We start from the raw sequence: 20,998 nt of genomic DNA, 5'->3' as shown, positions 1-20,998 counted from the left end.
AATGAGTTTAGCTTTGGCATGCCACATCTAGACACATTTAGGTTCACAAGTTATCCCCTTTATATCTATAGAATGTACAATATAATTAAACACTTTTATTGTTATCTCATTTAATATTGCTGCACATATCACATTTTGGAACTTCTTTGGAACTTCTGTGCCACCTGCTTGTTTTCTGAAATGTCCCAGATTATGGCATTCATTTGACTTCGTGTTAATTTCACTACAGGTGTTTTTATTGCTCAAAAATACCTGGGAAAACACATGCATTCTTACTCTTAAATAGGGTCACCTTTTCACAAAACTGACCGGCAACTTGGCCTAGGAAGAACTTCTGTCTTATCTCCATGGAGATAGCAAGGTTTAATGCCACAGTGTGTAATTTAATAGGTAAATATATTTGGTCAGAGTGAACATGTAGATCGGAAAGATTAAGGACCAGCTGGTCTTGAGACTTGAATCCTCAACGTGCTGGATCAGAGGAAGGACTGAGGAACTACAGCCAGAGTGCAGTAGCTTTTGTTAAGAAATGTCCGACTTATTTAATCCTGATCAATTCAATACTATTATTTTAGTGTGAATTCTCTCATCATAGTGCCGACCCTAAGCCCCAACTGTGTAAGACATGACATAGTGACCTTTAGCACAGAAAACCCACAAATACAAGAAATGAACGGACCATGTTTAATTATTTATCACCTACAATTAACATGTTTTTTCCAGCGCCATCTTTGTGTTAACTTGAAGGCAGTTGTGGTTTCCAAGGGTCAAAAGGTCTTCAGTACATATATACACAGCTCCATTGGGTTGCATTTGATGGTTAAAAGCTGTCCATCTTTAGCTGATTTCTCTAAAAGCCCTCTTCTCCACATACTTGACTTTATGTCTCCTCTTGAACCTACAAAACAGGAAAAGAAGTGGTAAGTACTAAGTAGAAGTAAACTAAACTGGTCAGCCCTATTTAGATACAACTGAATAGTGCTGTGACAAAAATCGAAAGATTGATAGATCGTGATCTAATCTTAGATCGATCTCGATAAGGCAAGTGCATTTTAGTTGTCAGATCTAGAGCCAGTGTTGTGGCAGTAGAAGAGTGTTGTGCACCACTCTCTTGTTTAGGTGAAAGCTCTGAGTCAGAGCCACAGCGTGTTCGTTTATCTGCTCACGTGTCTTCGCCTTTCAGGTTTTGACTTAAGAGTGCAAATAAATAAATAAATAAAATAAATACAAATACAATACAATAAAATACAATAAAATAATGGTACTGAAGAAAAATAATAGTTTAAAGCAATATAAAAAGTTCAGTTTAGAAGGCAGCTTCCCCACAAACAAATTATTGTAATTGTATTTCACGTTCAAGATATAGCATAATAAAGATTTATGGTGACTGATCTAAAATTATATTATTAATACAGTAGGTACTGAAACAAGACTATGACAACATGACATTGCAGACTATTGTGTGCATCATCGATCAAGAAAAAAACATAGCATTTTAAAGCTAAGTACAGAGCAGCGGGTGTATGCCAGTAGTGGTGAACTGGGGATTAATTAGCAATATGGCATCTTGAAAATAAATTAATGACTGCTCAAACATACAAAAATCACTCCAAATACAACTTCTGATGAGTAAATAGGGAGAAGAAACAACTACAACATGATTAAAAGTTTTAAAAAGGTGGACTTGGCATAGTGGGTCTGCTTTAAATCTTAACCTTTGCGCATTTGTTTTGGTTTGTCTGTGAGAACAGGCTGAACACTAGCCGCCTAATCTGTGCCATTGATTGACTTCACCTGTCACTGGTCATAATGCTACGCCTGATCGGTGTGCTCACTGTTAAGCCTTGGTGACAGGTTACATAATAGTGACTGGGGTCCTTACTTGGCTCTTTCTCTTGGTTCAATCAGGTTTCTCTTCTGGAGACTCTTGAAGCGGTCCTTGAGCACGCTGCCCTCTGGCTGCAAAAAGGTGCAATTGCGTTTTAAAAAAGACATGTCCAGACAATGTCACTCAGCGTTAATTCAATGCACAATTCCCACCTAAATTACAAAATCCTATTCTTATTACAAAGGGTGGTTAAGGTATTAGGCGTAATTGCAGAAGATAAGCTCTTTAAAAGGAGAATTTTCCACGGCCAATTAGATAAAGTACAACTATGAGGATTCTTTTGGGAAAGTGGGTCGCAGAAGCATTAGAGGGATAGAGCTTAGAGTAAGACAATGCAGCCGGCACAAGATTAAACAAAAGATCCAAACTCATTATAGATATAGTCAATGCCCTCAGTCCTCAGAGGTCAAATGAAACAATAGACTTTGTTTTAAACATTTTGACATGTTACTACTTATTTCACCAATCGTTCACTGTCATCCTATTTAAGATTTTACTAAAAATAGTGTCTAGTTTTGGTTTAGTTAATAATTTAACTTCCAGGCTGGACACAGGCAATCAATATTTTACGTAGAGGTAATTCAATAACTTTTACCTAACAGCTATAATATAAACAAGGTCCAAAACATGCCTAAATTACACAATACTTGATTACAATGCCTTTATTTTGTTAAATAAAGAAACAAACAGCCATCAGAATGCTTGAGTAAACTGTTCCTGCATTTTGGATAGATTTTTGGGTGTTGAGGACATAGGTAGAGATATTCCACTACTTCCTGTATTTTTGTTCTTTTCTTTTAAACGTTTTGCCGCTTAACTATAAAAACTGTGATAAATATTTACCAAAGGAACTATCCCACCAAACCAATAATAATTAATAAGAAAAACAAGAAAACCCATCATAATTATGTGCTTTAAACTTACCTTGAGTCGTCGAAGGGAATCGGCCAACTCATCACTCAACTGGACCTCCATGTCCTGTGGCTGGAATCTGTGTAATGAAAGAATAATAGCATAATAATTTAAAAGACACAATGATTTACAGCTAAAATAAGCAACTGTCTTAGAAAACATTTTAACTCAACATAAATCAGATAACTTCAATAAGACTATCACATCAGTGTATTTAGTTAAATCTATGGGCTGGCTGTCACTTTTTAACATTAAAACACTTTGATATACTCGGATATAAAAAAAATAAGATGAAAAGTGAAGTGAAAAAAATATGGAAAAAAATCATATTGCCCAGCTCTACTCCCTAAACACAATGGTGGTTTTTGAGAAGGTAACAGCATTCTAACACAGTTTAAAGCTCCCAAGAATCAATTCTGTTAATTCTATGCCCATTATTAGACTAAAGAGGACTACTGTAGCCGCTTCTATAATATTAAATGTGAAATATTGGTGATAGTGATAGTGTAACACGTACACTGGCAGATCTTGTGTGTACTTACTTGAGTCGCCCGAGGCGTCTAGGCTGTGCTTTCTGGGCCTCTTGTTTTGCTTTGCGTTTGGTCTGTTTTTCCTTTGTTTTCTGGTCTTGTTTTTTGATGGAGGTTTTTATCGTTCGGAGTTGGAAGAGCTGCTGCTTCTTCTCCACTTCCTGTTTCTCAGCTAACCGCCGCTGCTCCTGTGATGAGACAGTGAGAAGAGAGGCAAAGATGAAGACTGCAACCTTAACTTTCGCTTGAATGTGGTGTTAAAATATTAAGTGACAGCAAAAAAGGAAAAATCTTAGAATTTATTAAATAAAGGAACATGAACTTTGAACACTGAAATGCCTGCCATTTTTCAACTGTATTTTGCATTTCTAGAGTTGACCAAAGTTGTGGATTAGGGATACGATACCTACCTCGATACATAGGCCACGATACGATACATATCTCGATACAGTGCACTTTCGGTTCAATACGTTATACTTCAAATAGATTCGATATGGTTCAATAAAGAATAATGGCTAAATGATGGATGTGATACTAAAAGTCTTTGTTAAACCACTTCTTGTGCAAAGTTAATACATACAATATACATTTTAATCACTGAAAACTGTGAAAATGTCAAATGTGTTGCATAAACGAGTTTCCTCATCCAAACAAGCAACAAAACTGTAGCTCTGTAACAAAATAATTTTGTAAAATATACCAAAAAATAATCTTGGCGATGTATCGATAGAGCAGTCCCCGATATCGATACTGTATCATCACATTAAACGATACAATATATCGATATTTCAATATTTTTGCACGCCCCTATTGTGAACATTGTCACATTTTATCATATTACAAATAAGTTTCACAAAACTTGCCAAAACTCATTTAAAGAGCTATTTTAAGCTTGGCAGGTATGTAAGGAAAATGTTGGTTGTTTAGTCCATATATTCACAGCCATAGCAACGAAGCATGTTAATCTGTAAAGCAAAAATCCCATTATGTTTAATATAATAAATCATTTACATCAATAAGAGAAATTAGCGGTGAAGGTTGAAGAACTAAATGTTGTTCTTTCTAGTATTATGCATTTTATATTGATTCATTCTGAACCAACACAACAATCAGCACAGTAACAGAGTAGGCAACAATAGAGAGCTCTGTGCACAAAAAAAGAAAAACAAATTACATTATTATTGTAGCACAGCGTTTCATTTCGATAGTGCATTATTTCAAAGGGTCAACACACTCCCACTCTCACTTTGAATCATTTTAAACAAATCAAAGCCTTGGTTATTTTTCTCTGTGATCAGTTTGTAGATGACATGAGTTCTCACATTGCCTTCTGCTCTTTGACATGAACTAACCCAACATATTCAGATCCCATAAAGAAGCCGAAAGTCCCAGCACTACAGTTAAGGTGGTCTTCAGGATCATCGCCATCAGCATCAGTAAATTAAAACTGTACCTTGACTTTCTCCGCCCTCTCTCTCTTCCTCTGCCTCTCAGTTTTCTTCTGAGCGACCGCAATGGCTCCGACCGCCCCCTCGTCCTCCTCCTCTTCATCGACGTCTGAGGCCAAATCTTCATCATCGTCCTCATCCTCCACCAGGCCCTGCACCTGCTCATGAAACGTCGTCTCCTGTGGGGTCCAAATAAAGTTAAACCAATATGATCATCCTTTTAAAGAGTAGATTGGCAGAAGGAATCAAAGGGTTAACTGGCGTCACAAACCTCAGTAGCAGCGTCTTCTTTGTTGTACGCCAGTTGCCGTTCAATTTTCTGCTCTTCCTTCTGTTTTACAACTTCTATTTCATGGGCCTCTTGTAGTAATGACTGGATTTAGAGAAAAACATGTATGTCAAAATAAAGTCAAACATAATGCATGGTTACATTTTTGGAACAGAACACTTGCACACACACACAGACTCATTCTCATAAAAAGTCAACCAGAAAAAGGCACCAGTGACTATAAAATAAATATTTAATTTAAAATTATTGATTTAAGTGCTGTGGCTCAGTGCTATTAGGATGTTGGACTGCAGTAATAGTTTTTGTCCACAAGGGATATGACAATAATACAGGCAGGTCCCACTGTAGTACTAAAAAGGCAAAATACTTCACTTAAATTGTATGAGTGGCATTATAAGCAGGTCACAGGTGGTCATATACTGTAATGCCTGCTCTATAGTAGTTAGTTTATTATTGCAGGAGATTTTAATTTATAATCTGTAGCAGTGTAGAACTTGTAAATGAGTATTTGGAAACGTTCGGTTTGATTTGCGTAGTAGGTTATGGGATGCCTTTTAGCTCCTTACAGCTAGTTCGGAACCTCTTGAGCTTCTTGGAGCTATGAAAGGAAGCATAATGTCTCCTTTCCTTACTCCTTTCTAACTTTTCTGATCAATCTGAATGGTCCTAGTCATAGATAATGATGACACACATCCGGGTCAATAACAAGGTATCCATAGGTGTGACTACGCCAAATGTAAGACTTTTTAAAGACCCTTTTAAGACCACTTGCATGAAAATTAAGACTAACATCGTACTCATTATGCAGGCGAAAAACACCAGATCCGATTCTAACCATTCTGACCAACCAACTATGGTACTATATCTAGAATCTAAGAGCCACTGTGGATTAAACCTACACTTCCCCATGATCCATCCAACGTCTTCCTGCACTCTACTGATTGTTTACTCATTGCCGCCGGCGCCAGAAACCAAAGTATTGTTTGTGCATACTACAAATTACACGTTCATTCACGTTGCTGTTTTTTTTTTTTTTACATCCCTCCGTTTAACATTGTACTGCAGTCAGGTTGAGTATACTAAAAAATAGGCTATTGAAATTTAAGACCTTTGTGGAAAAAAAATAAGACTTGGATAACATAATTTAAAACTTTTTAAGGCCTTAATTTAGAAACATGAAATGTAAGACCTTTTTAAGACATTTAAGACCCCGCAGCTACCCTGAATAAGGAAAGGAGCTTCCTAGGTGCATTTAAACCATTTCAGATGGACTATCAGACTCACCTGATGTGCAAAGAAGTCAGGGTTATAAGATCCTCCAGGAGCAATGACCTCCACAGCAGGAAGCACAGAGGGCTTTGCATTCAGCTTCTCCGGACGCTAACAAAATAAAAGCGTTGATAACATTAACTCATCAAAAAATTACCTTTAGAAAATAATGTATAACATAAGTCATTCAAATACTTACCTTTACTCGCATCTTTTTAGTTTGTTGGAGATACCACGGGTCTGCAGTATCTTTGGCTGGATTCAAATTAAATGGCGCATTAAACAGTGATTTGACAAAAAAGGCAATAAGAAAAAGCAGATGCCAAATAGATTAAAGATTAGAAACATAAAAAGTCAGGGCTAATTCTGGATCCTCTGTTCTTTTTGATAACACACAAATAGCTCTGTATTGACCAATTTAGAAAAGAAAACTCATGGGGCTTTGATGCATCCACGTCAGGCTGCTTTGAAGTTATTTTAAACTATGAATCTCCTCAGAATACGTCAATAACCTGGACTGCAGCCCTCCTATATTTCACAGAATTGTGGTCTCACATAGGAGTGAGAGAAATGTCAGAGAAAACGCATCACTAATTTTTAAATTTCATGTCCTTTTTCATATTGTACTATTTACTGATCTAGATTATAATGTTTCCTCATCAAACCATACCTGGAGTTGGGTGTTATTTCATTCCCAAATGTTTAACACACAAACCTTGCATATTCAGTCATCGTTTGGATAATTACAAACATGGAATTACCAATCTCTACTGAACTATAGGTAAAAAAGTAGCTGTAAACCCACAAAGTACCCCTCCAGGACATCACAAGGTGGAACAGAACATTCTGTGCTTTGGAGATGTAAACAGACTAATAATGAAGGGTTATTCAAGCATGTGTGAATGAAACAAAACACAACTCCAGGTATTTTGTAGGTAGGTATTGGTATTGTAACATGGTTTAAAGCTCAGTCACCATAGGGGTGGTTATATGAAAGTTTTGACAGCAAGACAGTGGTTTGGACAAGTACAAGTGAGATAGAAAGATCTTGAAAGCAGAGATGCTAGACACCATGGCTGGAACTAACAATTATTTTAGTAATCAACAAGTCAGTGATTCATTTTGTGATTCGTCAACTAGTGAAATGATTATTTCTATTGCACATTAAGAATTTTTAAATAAATTATTAAGATTTTTAAGGTTAGAATATGGTGAATGAAGGCTTTTAGATACAGATATAGATTCTAGAAAATGAGAAGCTGTTTATTATTATTATTTTTGTTTTAATAATTACACCATCTCTGTTATAAAAAACAGGTATTTTCTATGCATTGTAGAATCTGTATAGTCCAGAAAAAGATTCTGATTATCAACATTTAACTACAATTTTATTATTGACTAGTCTCGATTCATTAATTAATACTTGCAGCCCTATCAGGCACCAAGAGGCCCATAGATAACCAAATAGGAAATTTAATAAGTGATACAATAAGATATTTTGACCTCAAATTGAAAACTGAAATCAGAATTGAACATACTCTCTTGCTCCCATAGGTCGTAGTAGTCTCTGTTGGGGTTGTTGTTGGCCTCTGTTACTGCCTTTTTGCTCGTTGGCGCTGCACTTCGTCTGTTCAGGAGCAGCTTCTGTCTTCGTGGAGCCACTCCTTTGGCTGCTAACTGGGCACTGCGCCGGAGCTTTTTAGCATTGGGTTGTTGGTAGGCCAAGACACTATCGTTAACAAAAAAAAATCTGTGGTCAACATTGTGCTTATATTGCTTACTGTAATGTTGATCAGCACATAAAAGTGTAATGAAGTTGGTAGAATGTATTTAAAAGCCACTTACTCTTTTGGTGGTGGGACGAGGGAGTCATGTTGCAGGATTAGATCTATTCTCAGTGGACGTGAAGATTTGCCTTTCCTTTTCTTTCCTACTTCAGGCTCTGGTGCTTCACAAATTAAAAGGAAAAATATATATAACATTCCTTGATATGCTTAAACAAAGGATCTTAGATAATAGTGAGTAGCCACTGTTAAACAATATATATTTCAGATGATCATTCACATATTTACCTTTCTCTTCTGTTTTCTTTGGTTGTCCGAGGTCCACAAAAAACAAGGTGTCATCTGACTTCTCAGCGAGCAGACCACTGTGAAAATAGTCAGATCAAAACTTCTTAATGACGTTTCATTATACCAGTATGGCAGAAAATCACTACAGTGCAACACACATGGGGTTGGAGTGCTCAATATACAGAAAAAAATTGTAATCACCCTAATTTCTCTCATAGTATGTACTTTCAACATCTACCGGAAGAGAAAGTATAAACCGAAAATACTTTATCAGTTAATGTTTAGTGACACTTTTATTAAAATGTAGATTAAAATAGCGGTTTTACTTCAGGATTTGAGTGGCAGAATGAAAACATATCACTCTGAACAAATTGAATGTTCTTTCGATTCTAATTTTTTTGTAACTGAATAAGTATTAATTGAAATTACACGGCCCTAACAGATGTGATTATTGCAGTAATATTATTGTATCCTCAGATCCCAGGATGCCGTTCACACAACAGCCTCCTGAGCTCCTCTTGTTGATCTTCACATTCCCGTAATGGAAATACTGGGAGCGCAAGGATGGGATCATCACTGGACACTTTATTTGAGTCCTGCCCTGTGTGGGAATCGAACCCTGAATCTTTATATTATGAGGCGACAGAGCAATCCATTTGGCCACTGTTGCACCCATTGGGCTGGTAATCAGCATTGGATTTAATTGAAATCTTAATATGCTTCAGCAATGATGCCAAGGACATATTATAACAAGTGATGGACTACTTGGATAGACTTTATTTTGGCTTGTTTTGCGTTTCAGATCTAAAATTGGCATTAAACAGTGCATATGGAACTAGTCTAGGCATGACTAGGGTGACCAGACGTCCCCATTTACTCAGACAATCCCAGTTTTGAGCCCTGTGTCCCCTGTCCCAGCAGATTTATCCAAAACCATTGACTTGTCCCGATTTTATACAAGAAATGTCCCAGGTGTCCCTATTTTTGACCAATTTGATCTCTGCCAACACTAAAGAGAGGCATAAATTGCAATTTGTTAAGGTAAAATACAAAAAAATCTGCTTAAAAACTACCAAAACACAAATAAAACGTGACTATACTGACTCGCATGTGAGTCATGAATGGTTTCTGCAAAACTATTTTCCTTAATTACGATTCTCAATTTTATTATAACCAACCACCAAAAAACCGGAGATATCCCAGTTTTTTATTTTGAAATTCTGGTCATCCTAGACATGATCACGTTGGTTGACATGGAAAATAGGCCTTTATGATAAAATTATGCCGTAATAATGCCGTTACAATCTAATGAAAATCCAACGTAGTCAGAATATCTTAAAACAGTATGATAATGTAATTGTAAATATAAGAAATGTCCCTTTATTTCAATCTGGAGCACACAATCTTCACGCTCACTCACCCGGTGGTCCTCTCCTGGTGCCTTATGTCTTCCAAAAAGTCCTCTACATCGTTAATATCACTGTGCTTGTTCCAGTTCTTTTTCTTATTTTTGTTAACGCGTTTTCTCTTGCTGCTGTACAAGCCTGTGGGGTTTGTCGATGATTTTAAAGTGAGAAATCCAGGTTGTGAAGCAGCCACACGTTTTGGTTTTCTGGCCGCCGCCATCGTGGATCCGAGAGAAAAACACGCTTCTTCCTCTTCAAACTACTGCCGCATGTGTTCGTCTGGCGTCACCTACTGGTCACAGCGGGTAAATGCACAAACAATGTATTTATAATTAAATAAAAAAATAGCATGGTTTTATTATAGGATTGCATTTTCAAAGCATTGCCGGTTTGAATTGATGATCTCTTTATACGTCCAACTATATATAAATGTTCTTCAAAAAAACAAAAGGCACATACTTTCACTTCATTTGTATTTTATTCATATTTTAATATAAACAGAAAAAAAAATCAATTTGTATTTCTGGGATGTAGTGTCTTTTTGACGTTCTAATTTGAGCATTTCATGGGGGTGATTTAGTGTATTTTGCATTGCTTTGATAAAGCCTGATTTAAAATTGTCAAAAAGATCAAATAAAATGACAAACTATGACCAAATGTATTCGTGATGTGTTTTACAAATGTGTGGGTTGATAAAGTTGTTTATCTCGTTTGTCCATGTGTGTACTGTGTTGGACCCAAATGCATCATGGGAAGTGTGTCTCCTATCCTACTCCTATGTTCTTTTTCTTTTTTCCCCTCCCTTCGTTTTAAAGCGAGAACAACGCTTTGGACACTCAAGAATAAATTGTTATTTTGTCATATTTTTCGACTTTAAATTTGTCAAAGGTAAGTAACAACACTTTGATAAAACTTTGCTTCACCAAATGATAAAAAGTAGGTTCGTGGATGGTGAGTGTTTAAAGTGTATTTTTGGTGTAAAAGAAAACGCAGAACGAGCTGTTTAGCGCTGCTGTGGGAGTCAGGGACCGAAAAGCGCTCGAGAAATGTCCAAATTGGACTCGAAATTGTGCGTATAGCGAAAGGTCATCTGCCAAAACATGATTAATCAAATGATCCCTTGACATGTCTAGTTCCATTATCCAAAAGTAGTTCCCGCTTTGGTTAAGTAGTTTTTGAAATCTTCGATGGTTTTTATCATGAGTTCCTCGCTCTGCTTTGGCAGTTTTTTCCTTCCCGTTTACATTCTTCAACCAGCGGCCAGCCATCATCTTTACGCGCGATGGTTTCTCTGAACGAGGCAGTCGAGCCGGGCGGTGTCGTCTGTTTTCCTTCAAGATAGCTCATTCTGTATTAAAAATGAGGATTTGTGCACCTCCGGACTAGACCTGTGTGTGAAACGAGCGTACCCAGGCAGGTTGCGCAGAGGGCGGGTCTAGAACTGCGAGTGTCGGTCTGCGGTTGGTGTTTGGCGCACAGCCGCCCGCCTCCAGGACGTTTTGGACGGGATATTATTGGACAAAAAAAAAAGAAAGGTCTTTATAGCGACTGGGAGTTTCGGGTGTCTGCTATGACACAGTTATTACATAAGCTGCATTGAGTGTTTCACCTAAAAATAAACCAATTCAATTCAGCTTTTCACCTCTCTTCACCTCTCTTCATCTTTTTTTGGAAAATGTATCCACTTCCTTAATGGATGTAATTTTAGCTACAAAGTTATTGAGTTACTGAAGAGTTTAATTAAGATTAAACAGTTGTTAGTGGATTATTAAATTAATGAATATATTAATTTATTTCTATTTGAAATTGTCACAACAGTCTTGAGCATCCAAAGCATATCAAAATATGCATTTAATTTTATGTATAGGTTCTAACAGGTCTTTCTGTCCACTCAGGTGAATCGCCATGGCCCGTACAAAGCAGACTGCCCGTAAGTCCACTGGAGGAAAAGCTCCTCGTAAGCAGCTGGCCACAAAGGCCGCTCGTAAGAGCGCTCCCTCCACTGGAGGAGTCAAGAAGCCCCATCGCTACAGGTGAGAACAAACACACAGGTTACATCCAAAATAGATCACACTTTTATAACATAATATAACACGTGTTTAACCTCCCTCTCCTCTGTCCTCAGGCCTGGCACTGTGGCTCTCCGTGAGATCCGTCGTTATCAGAAGTCCACTGAGCTGCTGATCCGGAAATTGCCGTTCCAACGTCTGGTCAGAGAAATCGCCCAGGACTTCAAGACCGACCTGCGCTTCCAGAGCGCTGCCATTGGGGCTCTGCAGGTGAGTCACATGTTTGAGCTATTTAGCTGTTTAATACTTCTGTTTAATGTTATAGGACACTAATAATGTGGTTGTTCTTGTAGGAGGCCAGCGAGGCTTACCTGGTGGGTCTTTTTGAGGACACCAACCTGTGTGCGATCCACGCCAAGCGTGTGACCATCATGCCCAAAGACATCCAGCTGGCCCGTCGTATCCGTGGAGAGCGCGCTTAAACGCTCCTCATTTATTATATGCTGTTTTTTCCCTCTGTCCCTCACTCTGAGTAGTATGGTTTAGGGTTATATATAAAATGTGTGATCATGTCTCCTTTGGTGCTACACGTAGCCTTTATCTTAAATATATCCTATGTTTGCATTATTAATTAGGTCACTCGTGGAAAAAAAAAAAAAAGACTCACAATAATGCTTTATGTCTAATAGGGTGTTTTTGTAAGTTTTGTGATTTAATTTACAAGTTATTGCTAGGATAAAATATCTGCAGACACATGTACTTTGATTGTCGTAGAAGTAGCTCTTATTAATTTTTACAATTAAGGTGTATTTCTACTGTTCAGTGTATCAAAAAACAGATGTTTGGTTCTGATCATCTAAACATGTCATTGTTCTGTGATGACACTGCATGATTTGACAGCGGCATATATGTAGCAAATTTATGTTGATGGTATTTTAATTTTCAACCTCACTTTGTCCAGGTGACATTACTTTTTGTTCTACTCTCAGGTTAATATAACCTTTTTTCTACAGTGTTTTGATTTGTTTTTATTTTGAAGCTAAATATTTGTACTCTGAAATTCATATACCAACATAATAAACACGTGGAAAACTACAGAACTACTGTTTCATTGCAGCTGTCAAGTGTTACAGCTTGCTGTCCTTATGAAAAAAGAACTGCAGTCCATAATCCAAGTTTGCAGATATTACATAAACTGAATAAGATTAACAAACATTTTGCATAATTTTAAGTAGATTGCACATACTCAAAATAAGATTTCTTTTGCGATACAACTTAGTTTCTATTATATTTTTAAACAACTATTTTTGAAATGTCTGGACACTCCAGATGTTTATTGTTAACTTTTTCAATTCACTTTTGGTTAATTTTTGCCACTTTGTTATCCATGCATAACTTGACAATGAACTGCACTAGAAAATATGAGCCTATCTGCAAAAATGTCAAGAAAACCAAACTACTGTTGTGACGACTGTTGCTTTGTGAACACATGATTGACGCGGCCGCCATTTTCCCGTTGGACTGCTTCCCATTGTGGATAAAAATACAGACAAGCTAAACCTTTCTCACGACTTCTACCTACTTTTCCTCAAGGTAAGCCTTCTAAACTGTTTCCTAGTAATTTTAGATAAACTTTTAATGTTTTAGTAACAATACTGCATTTTAGTGAAAAGTGGGAAGCAAAATATGTGTGTTTTGAAGTGAGAAAATAGCAAAGACGAAGAGACAGTAAAATGAAACGTTTTCTGAGACGGTTCATGAGTGGAAATGCACTTTCGAAAAACGCACATGTTCTCTTCGATCCTACGCGGCCGTTAGTGAATAAGAATTGATCCTTTTTAGACATATTGGTTCATTAAAATGTTGTCTTTGCAGTGTGATGGTTAACCACAATGCTTGAAGTGCAGATTTTTGTGAAACATTAATTGTTTTTGTGCAAGGACTCGTCAGCCTGCGTCCTTATCCACCCCGCTCATCATCAATCCGCCATCGTCAGAGCGCGTAGGCGGGGCCAAAACTCTGACAGACAGCACTAAAGCCCGCCCACTGCCATGTCTCTGAGAGATGATTGGTTCAAAAACTGTTTATTAAAATGTATTTATAAGCCAGCCAATCACATCTTACAACACTTGGATATTTTTATGCGTAGTGTTTACTTACAGTTTCTCTGAAAGGGAGGCCAAGAAATCGTAAGATAGATCTGGTAATATTATGTAACTGTAATTGTACAACTTTCTTGTCTTAACTTCTTTGCTTCTTAACTGTCTTTGTGGCCTCAAAACAACCATCATAATATTTGAGTTCTGACTAACTCGTGAACTTTCTGTCCACACAGGTGAATCGCCATGGCCCGTACAAAGCAGACTGCCCGTAAGTCCACTGGAGGAAAAGCTCCTCGTAAGCAGCTGGCCACAAAGGCCGCTCGTAAAAGCGCTCCCTCTACTGGAGGAGTCAAGAAGCCCCATCGCTACAGGTGAGATCGAACGCACAGGTTACATCAAAAATAGATCACACTTTTATAACATAACCTAACATGTGTTTAACCTCCCTCTCCTCTGTCCTCAGGCCTGGCACTGTGGCTCTCCGTGAGATCCGTCGTTATCAGAAGTCCACTGAGCTGCTGATCCGGAAATTGCCGTTCCAACGTCTGGTCAGAGAAATCGCCCAGGACTTCAAGACCGACCTGCGCTTCCAGAGCGCTGCCATCGGGGCTCTGCAGGTGAGTCACATGTTTGAGTTATTTAGCTGTTTAATACTTCTGTTTAATGTTATAGGACACTAATAATGTGGTTGTTCTTGTAGGAGGCCAGCGAGGCTTACCTGGTGGGTCTTTTTGAGGACACCAACCTGTGTGCGATCCACGCCAAGCGTGTGACCATCATGCCCAAAGACATCCAGCTGGCCCGTCGTATCCGTGGAGAGCGCGCTTAAATTTTCCTCCCCCTGACCTCCCCCCCTCCCTTTACCTGTTTTAGAAGTGTTTCAAAAAGATGATTAAAATTATGAGGAAAGCAAAGAGACCTCATGTATCTCGTTTGCGTTGTGCTGATGTTTTAGGGGAGTTTTAGAGCTTTAGAGTAGATATGAAGAGGAGCAGAGGTAATGGTGCTACTCAAACTTACCTCCATGACTTTTACACAGTGTCCAGACTGGATTCTGTGCATTCTGTTGTGGTTCAGTGTGTGCTTTTGTTTTGCTATTACCATGCATGTAAAGCCATATTTTAAATTTGACTAAATATTATAAGCAAAATAAAAAGGAATCAAATGAGAAGTAGTTTAATTTGGTTTTAAGTACATTTGTCTCCTTTTATTAAACCAAACTCCATGAGGCATGCATGTTTTGATTTTGCCCTTTTTGGCCTTCCCTTTTTAAACTGTCATTGTCAGACCTTTCTCAGGTTGATTAAGTTTATTTTTACTTAATTTGACGATGTGTGAATTAGCAGTGTCTGTACATTTTAACTGTGTCTGAAATAAATGAGTGAACACTTCATGTGTATTGTCCCAAACTTCAAAATGAATAGGAACTTATTACCTTACTAAGGTTATTTTTAAGATTACATACTTGTGTGCATTGACAGGGCTTTGCACAAAAATAATAGACTAATACTTTGAAACGGGTGTACTAAATAATCACAGTCTACTTCAGCTGTTACACCACTAGATGGCAGTCAAAAGCCACACAAAGCTACATTGTATTGGTCAGTAATTATGAGCATAGTCTAGTGGTCAAATTCAGAAGTGCGACGTTCATTATTGAGAATAATTAGAAATACATCTAATTTTTAATAATAATAATAATGTCACTTTTATACTTTTGTATTTTAGCTTGAGGCACCAGCATTACCTTGCCAGAGTTTATTTTTATTTTCAAGCATTGTCAGCCTAAACTCATGCTTATAACTTTCCTTATTCAACAATATAAATGGACAAAGCCACACCTTTAGATAGGCTGCACTAAAATACACATGTTGACCTCATGTACCAAACATGTAATGAAACAGTATCTTTAATCCCGTTGTTTTGAATGAGCCTTTGCCAAACACAGTAATCATCTCACTGTGTTGAAGTGCCTCACAGATCACTCAGTGGATCAGATGTTTTCACCACATTATCTCTATCCATTCATACAAAGACAATTTGGTAAAAGGTGGGGCATTGTGTGAAAATGTAAACAAAAACAATGAAGTATAAAGGGTATACATAAAAAGGAAATATACAGAGGTCTATAGAAAGTTTAACATTTGATAATCACTCTTATTGTGATCTTGTATGTTGGCATTCATTTATGTATTTCTTTTAAATTCTGTTATTGAACTTTATGGGGAAGTGGCAGTAATGGGAAGAATACTTTGACAATGTATTTACTTACAGAATACTGAATATCTGCATTAAAATATATTTTGTATCGTATTTTGATACATGGTCTAATCAGAGTATTGTATTCTGAATATTTGGAATACTTTTACATCAAACCCATTATTTGTTCAACTACAAGTGTTGAAATTGCATGATATTGTTGACACAAGTCTCCTCAAAGTCATGTATAAAGCAAAGTGCAATGTATTACCTGTAAATATTCAAAGTCTGTTTGAGATGAGAACAAGCCACTACAACTTAAAAGGAACCTACATGTTCAAAAAAACCCAGATTCAGAACCAAGGTTATGGAGAGAAGTATTACTGTGAAAGGAGTTCATTTATGGAATAGTCTTGACAAAGAAATAAAAGAATCAAGTACCATGATGGCATTTAAAAACATATAAATGAATGCAAAAAGGAAACTAAGTTGTTGTGCATAATAGTGAAGATTTCTGTTTGCAATTGATTAATAATTGTGCCTGAACTGAAATGTGTTAATTTGAAATGTTTTAAAGTAACCATCGGTGTTGATGTATTGTCTGGAAAAGGGAAAAGGGAGTCCGATAACATAAGATGACTCTTCTTTCTGCTCCTTTTCATTCATTTCTTGTATGTTTGATGTTGTGACACTTTATGAATGAAATAAATGAAAAAAAAAAAAAAAACATTTCAATTATAATGTAAAAACACAATATGGTGTTAATAACAGCTTCATATTTGTTTGTGGAGGAGGATAAATAACACATGCCTCACCAAAAGATTAGTGTTGTTTATTTTTCTCACTGATTCTGTGAATTTTGAAGCCTAAATGATCAATAACATAATGTATTACTTTGATTTTAGAAAATGAACTGTATTTTGAGTAGCACCAAATGAAAAAGTAACTGTACCATTATAAAAGTACTCAAAATAGTGCTGTGAATATGTATTCTGGGTACACGTATTCAGTTCCTAACACTGCCCACTGATGTGTAGCCTGTTGTAGAGCATGGTTAAAAATGTTGCTTCCCAAGTAGCAGATCTAAACTCAGACTATATCATGTCTCAGTTAGGGCTTGGTCTAAAATGAGAATAAACCATGGATATAGTTAACCCAATAGATGACAAAACTGTAGGCCAGTTTGAGAAGCACTGTTGTAGAGTGTAATTCGCTTTTACGAGGTGATATGATTTACTTTTCTATATATTTATTAATGTTATTTAAAGGTGCACTGCGCAACTTTTCTGGTGGAGCGTCCACCACCTATTTGTCTCCATGGAGATGTTATTGCTTTACCTGGAATGTTTCATGGATATGCTTCAGTTTGAAGATTTAACACTGCTGACATTGCCCATTTAACCACTACAAATGAACAGTACATAGTTAGTTTTTTAGTTAACATTATACAGTTATTATAAAGGTGTTTAAGATGAAATTTAACTCTTATTTTGTCTAACCCTCTTAACATATAGAATAGGATACAATAGAAAACAGCAGAAAATCTATGTGCTTAAATGCCTACATGTGTCTAAAGCTACACAGCAATGGACAGTGTTAAGAAGTAACTGAATACCCAGAATACATACAACTCTAATTTGAGTACTTGTATTGCGGTACAGTTACTTTTTCCTTTGGTGGTACTCAGAGTCAATCACACAAGAGGGTATGGCATATGTGATAGTGAAGTCTATATTGTTTCTTCTTGTCAGAGGTTTGTGGTGGTGTGCTCCATCTGTGCCAGAGGGATTACAGCCGATCTGTCTGTCTGCTGCTCAAAGTGCTGACCAGACCTGCTCCAGATTAACAGGAGGAGCGCAGGACGGGGCCGCTGGTGCATTGTGGGTAAGAAAGAGGGGGTGGGGGTGAATAAGAGAGAGGAAATGTACAATTTCTGTTATAATGAAAACTATTGTATTTGTCTCTCTGCTTTCACTCTCTGGAAATTATAGGACAGTGTTTTTCAAATATCTCCTTCATAACACAGCATATAGATTAAGTATCCAGAAAAGTTCTATAATCAGAATTGAATACTTTTTGACATATAATATGCCCTTATTTGCTGCTTTTGTGTCCATTGGCAAGACACCTCACCTATTACCCACTGCTCTAAAGCGCCTCCTAATGACCACTTGGGGAATTACACAGATCTATCTGTTACTATCATTATAGGAATAAGTTAATGGGCAAATCATTCCATCCTGTTTAAAATTATTTTGTGAAGCCTTTTACCCATAATAGTTTGATTTGGATTTCTTAATTAACTAAAAAAAGAACATGAATACAACTAGACAAGGTTTTGCAAAGGGCATTAAAAGCACAATACAAAAAAGGTAAATAACATATATTTATATGTTATATTTAAATAATTATCTAACGTATTTACATTTGCCGCAAAATTTTCATCACATGACAAGCTCAAGATCAAACAGTGACAGTCCACATACACACAGAGTTCAGTAGTGCAGTTAAGGACAGCAATATGGCAAGTGTTAAAGCAAGAAAAATTGACAGAGAGTGCAGAGTTTTCAAAGAGCAGTAGCTGACTGATTATTTTTTTGTTCAGTGTAAGGACCGTGCAGTTTGTCTGATATGTAAAGATACTGTAGCGGTTTTCAAAGAATATAATCTGCGTCGTTGGGTCATGCAATTCTGTTATACGGCCTAATCGATCCTGGCCCCCCATCACAGTCAGGAGTGATAATGTGGTCCCCAGAGCAAAAAGTTTGGTAACCCCTGTTATAGTTGCTTCCTCTTACCAAGATTTTAGAGTGAGAGAGTATCTTTAATCACTTATTTTCAAGATGCCATTTTGCCAGTTAGTATCTTTTTTTCACCCCACTGCTCTGTACTTACTTTGTACTTCAGTTTTATTTTCTTAAACTGTGCTACGTGTAGGATTCAGCAGCATCGCGCAGTCATTTTGCTACAACTGAAAATGCAGCTTTCCTTCGGAGGTGCTGACAGCTACTAAGCGATCTGTTGTGATGACAGAGACATCATCTCCAGTTGGGCACCGCATTTTTCTAATGTAGAAGTCAGCGGGCTTATTTCTTTTTTGATTAATATTGTGATTTAAAATATGCAAATGATAACACAATGATCCACATGCATCATAGATTATAACTGTATAGCAGACACAAGCATGAGAGCTTTTTTTATTTTAAGCCAGTTGGTTATTTTATGGAAACTACAATCACGTGTTTGAAAATTGTTATATCAGGGTAGCCATGGGGTCTTAAAAGTCTTAAATTATGTTGTCCAAGTCTTATTTTTTTCACAAAGGTCTTAAATTTCATTAGCCTATATTTTTTTGTATTCTCAACCTGACTGTAGTGCAATGTTCAATGGAGGGAGGGTGAAAAAAAAACAACAACATGAATGAACGTCTAATTTGGAGTATGCACAGACAATTATTTGTTTTCTGGTGCCAGTGGCAATGAGTAAACAATCAGTAGAGTGGAGGAAGATGCTAGATGGATCATGGGGAAGTGTAGGTTTAATCCGCAGTGGCTTTTAGATTCTAGATATAATAGTTGGTTGGTCTTTATTAGAATTGGATCTGGTGTTTTTCTCCGGCATAATGGGTGCGATTCTGGTCTTAATTTTCATTTAAGAGGTCTTAAAAAGGTCTTTAAAAAGTCTTAAATTTGTCATAGTCAAACCTGGAGACATCCTGCATATTGAATAGAAAATAACTTACTAGCGAATAATTTTTTAAATTTTTTTTAATTGTTTGTGAACTAGAAAGTACCGTGTTAGTTGTTAGCAGTGATATGACCCTTCTGAAAGTGCCTTTAAACTCATTGTGGTGAATAACTAATGCTAGAAATGTGAGGAATAATTTTGTTTTTCATGTTTTAAAGGCTGTAAAAACTTTATATTTAATGTATTCTCAATATGCATTTTACGATACTATTAAAATACCATAAGATCTTGACCCTTACCCCTCATTTGTAACTATGATGTCACCCCTAACTGAAAACACCCACAATGCAATGCAATTAATGTCCGTATAACTCTGATAAAACAACCCAACACACTAATGGAGAGGATTTTGGCCCCATGTAAATAGTCTGTGTGCACGTAGACAAACATGTTGACTTCTGGATCCGTGTGTTTGTGTGTTTTTGATATTTAGTGACTTAATGGCGTACCCCCTGACCTCTCCCTGCCTCAGCCTCCGATTGGTCCACAGCTCCAGCGCCGAGGATTAGACCCTGTTTCCCCACTTTGCCGCACTCTCCTCTGGCCCCTCTCCCTTTACCCACGTCACATGATCCCTTACATCACAGGATTGAGGTCAGACCTGGATTAGGGCGAGCGAGCACCCACCAGAAACAAGTAAAGAGTGAGAGAGAGGAAAAGAGGAGAGGAAAAGTGTTTATGAGGAGAGATGGAGGGAGAGAGACAAAGGAAGCGGAGGACAGGATGAGAAAGGCCAAAGGTTTACACTAAAAGGGGATTGGACAAGAGAAAGGTCCTGCGTGTTACCGTGTCAAAGCTGGTGAATGCACTCAAGTGGAGCTCTGAATAGATTTTAGCTTCATTTCAGTATGAACAAAGTATAACAAAAGTATAAAAGTATAACAATTCTGGATATCCATCTTTTATTATTAAGAACATAAGTGGACATTGCAGTTGGTGGATTTAAGCCTTGTTGTACGATAGATAAAAATAAATAAATAAATATATAAATGGAAACTCTGACCCAATAAGACTCTTAACCACTCTGCCACTGTTCCTTGCTTCACATGGATAGTTTGATTCCTGACAGATATTACTTACATGAACAGTTGAAATCTAAAGGTCCTATATAGTCTTACAGATCACAG

The 20,998-nt window shown here is 37.1% G+C and overlaps 3 protein-coding genes across 4 annotated transcripts; 2 read left to right on the top strand and 1 right to left on the bottom strand.

The window, feature by feature from the left end:
• Window positions 1-670: 670 nt before the first annotated feature.
• On the bottom strand, window positions 671-10,071 carry nop53 (NOP53 ribosome biogenesis factor). Its single transcript, XM_020917497.2, has 12 exons — window positions 9,829-10,071; window positions 8,409-8,485; window positions 8,182-8,284; window positions 7,875-8,065; window positions 6,536-6,591; window positions 6,352-6,447; window positions 5,050-5,151; window positions 4,784-4,957; window positions 3,343-3,518; window positions 2,813-2,879; window positions 1,883-1,959; window positions 671-898 (listed from the first exon to the last, which is right to left on the bottom strand). The coding sequence occupies exons 1-12, from the start codon at window positions 10,032-10,034 to the stop codon at window positions 838-840; spliced, it is 1,386 nt and encodes a 461-aa protein (XP_020773156.1). The 5' UTR covers window positions 10,035-10,071; the 3' UTR covers window positions 671-837.
• Window positions 10,072-10,544: 473 nt separating this feature from the next.
• Window positions 10,545-12,923, top strand: LOC110153601 (histone H3.3A). The gene is made up of 4 exons (XM_055147899.1): window positions 10,545-10,702; window positions 11,710-11,847; window positions 11,940-12,093; window positions 12,177-12,923. The coding sequence occupies exons 2-4, from the start codon at window positions 11,720-11,722 to the stop codon at window positions 12,303-12,305; spliced, it is 411 nt and encodes a 136-aa protein (XP_055003874.1). The 5' UTR covers window positions 10,545-10,702; window positions 11,710-11,719; the 3' UTR covers window positions 12,306-12,923.
• A 350-nt stretch (window positions 12,924-13,273) lies between these two features.
• Window positions 13,274-15,318, top strand: LOC129407277 (histone H3.3A). Of its 2 annotated transcripts, none has more exons than XM_055147900.1 (4): window positions 13,274-13,416; window positions 14,159-14,296; window positions 14,389-14,542; window positions 14,626-15,318. In XM_055147900.1, the coding sequence occupies exons 2-4, from the start codon at window positions 14,169-14,171 to the stop codon at window positions 14,752-14,754; spliced, it is 411 nt and encodes a 136-aa protein (XP_055003875.1). In that variant the 5' UTR covers window positions 13,274-13,416; window positions 14,159-14,168; the 3' UTR covers window positions 14,755-15,318. The 2 variants fall into 2 exon arrangements, with proteins under 2 accessions (XP_055003875.1, XP_055003876.1); XM_055147901.1 differs by lacking the exon at window positions 13,274-13,416 and adding an exon at window positions 13,928-14,026.
• The last annotated feature ends 5,680 nt before the right edge of the window (window positions 15,319-20,998 follow it).

Source organism: Boleophthalmus pectinirostris, unplaced genomic scaffold (assembly GCF_026225935.1).
Source record: "Boleophthalmus pectinirostris isolate CB_2022bp ecotype Guang Dong unplaced genomic scaffold, ASM2622593v1 HiC_scaffold_9, whole genome shotgun sequence".
NCBI classification, from domain to species: Eukaryota; Metazoa; Chordata; class Actinopteri; order Gobiiformes; family Gobiidae; genus Boleophthalmus; species Boleophthalmus pectinirostris.
Note: the sequence above shows the minus strand (reverse complement) of the source record. Positions and strands in the feature narration are given on the sequence as shown.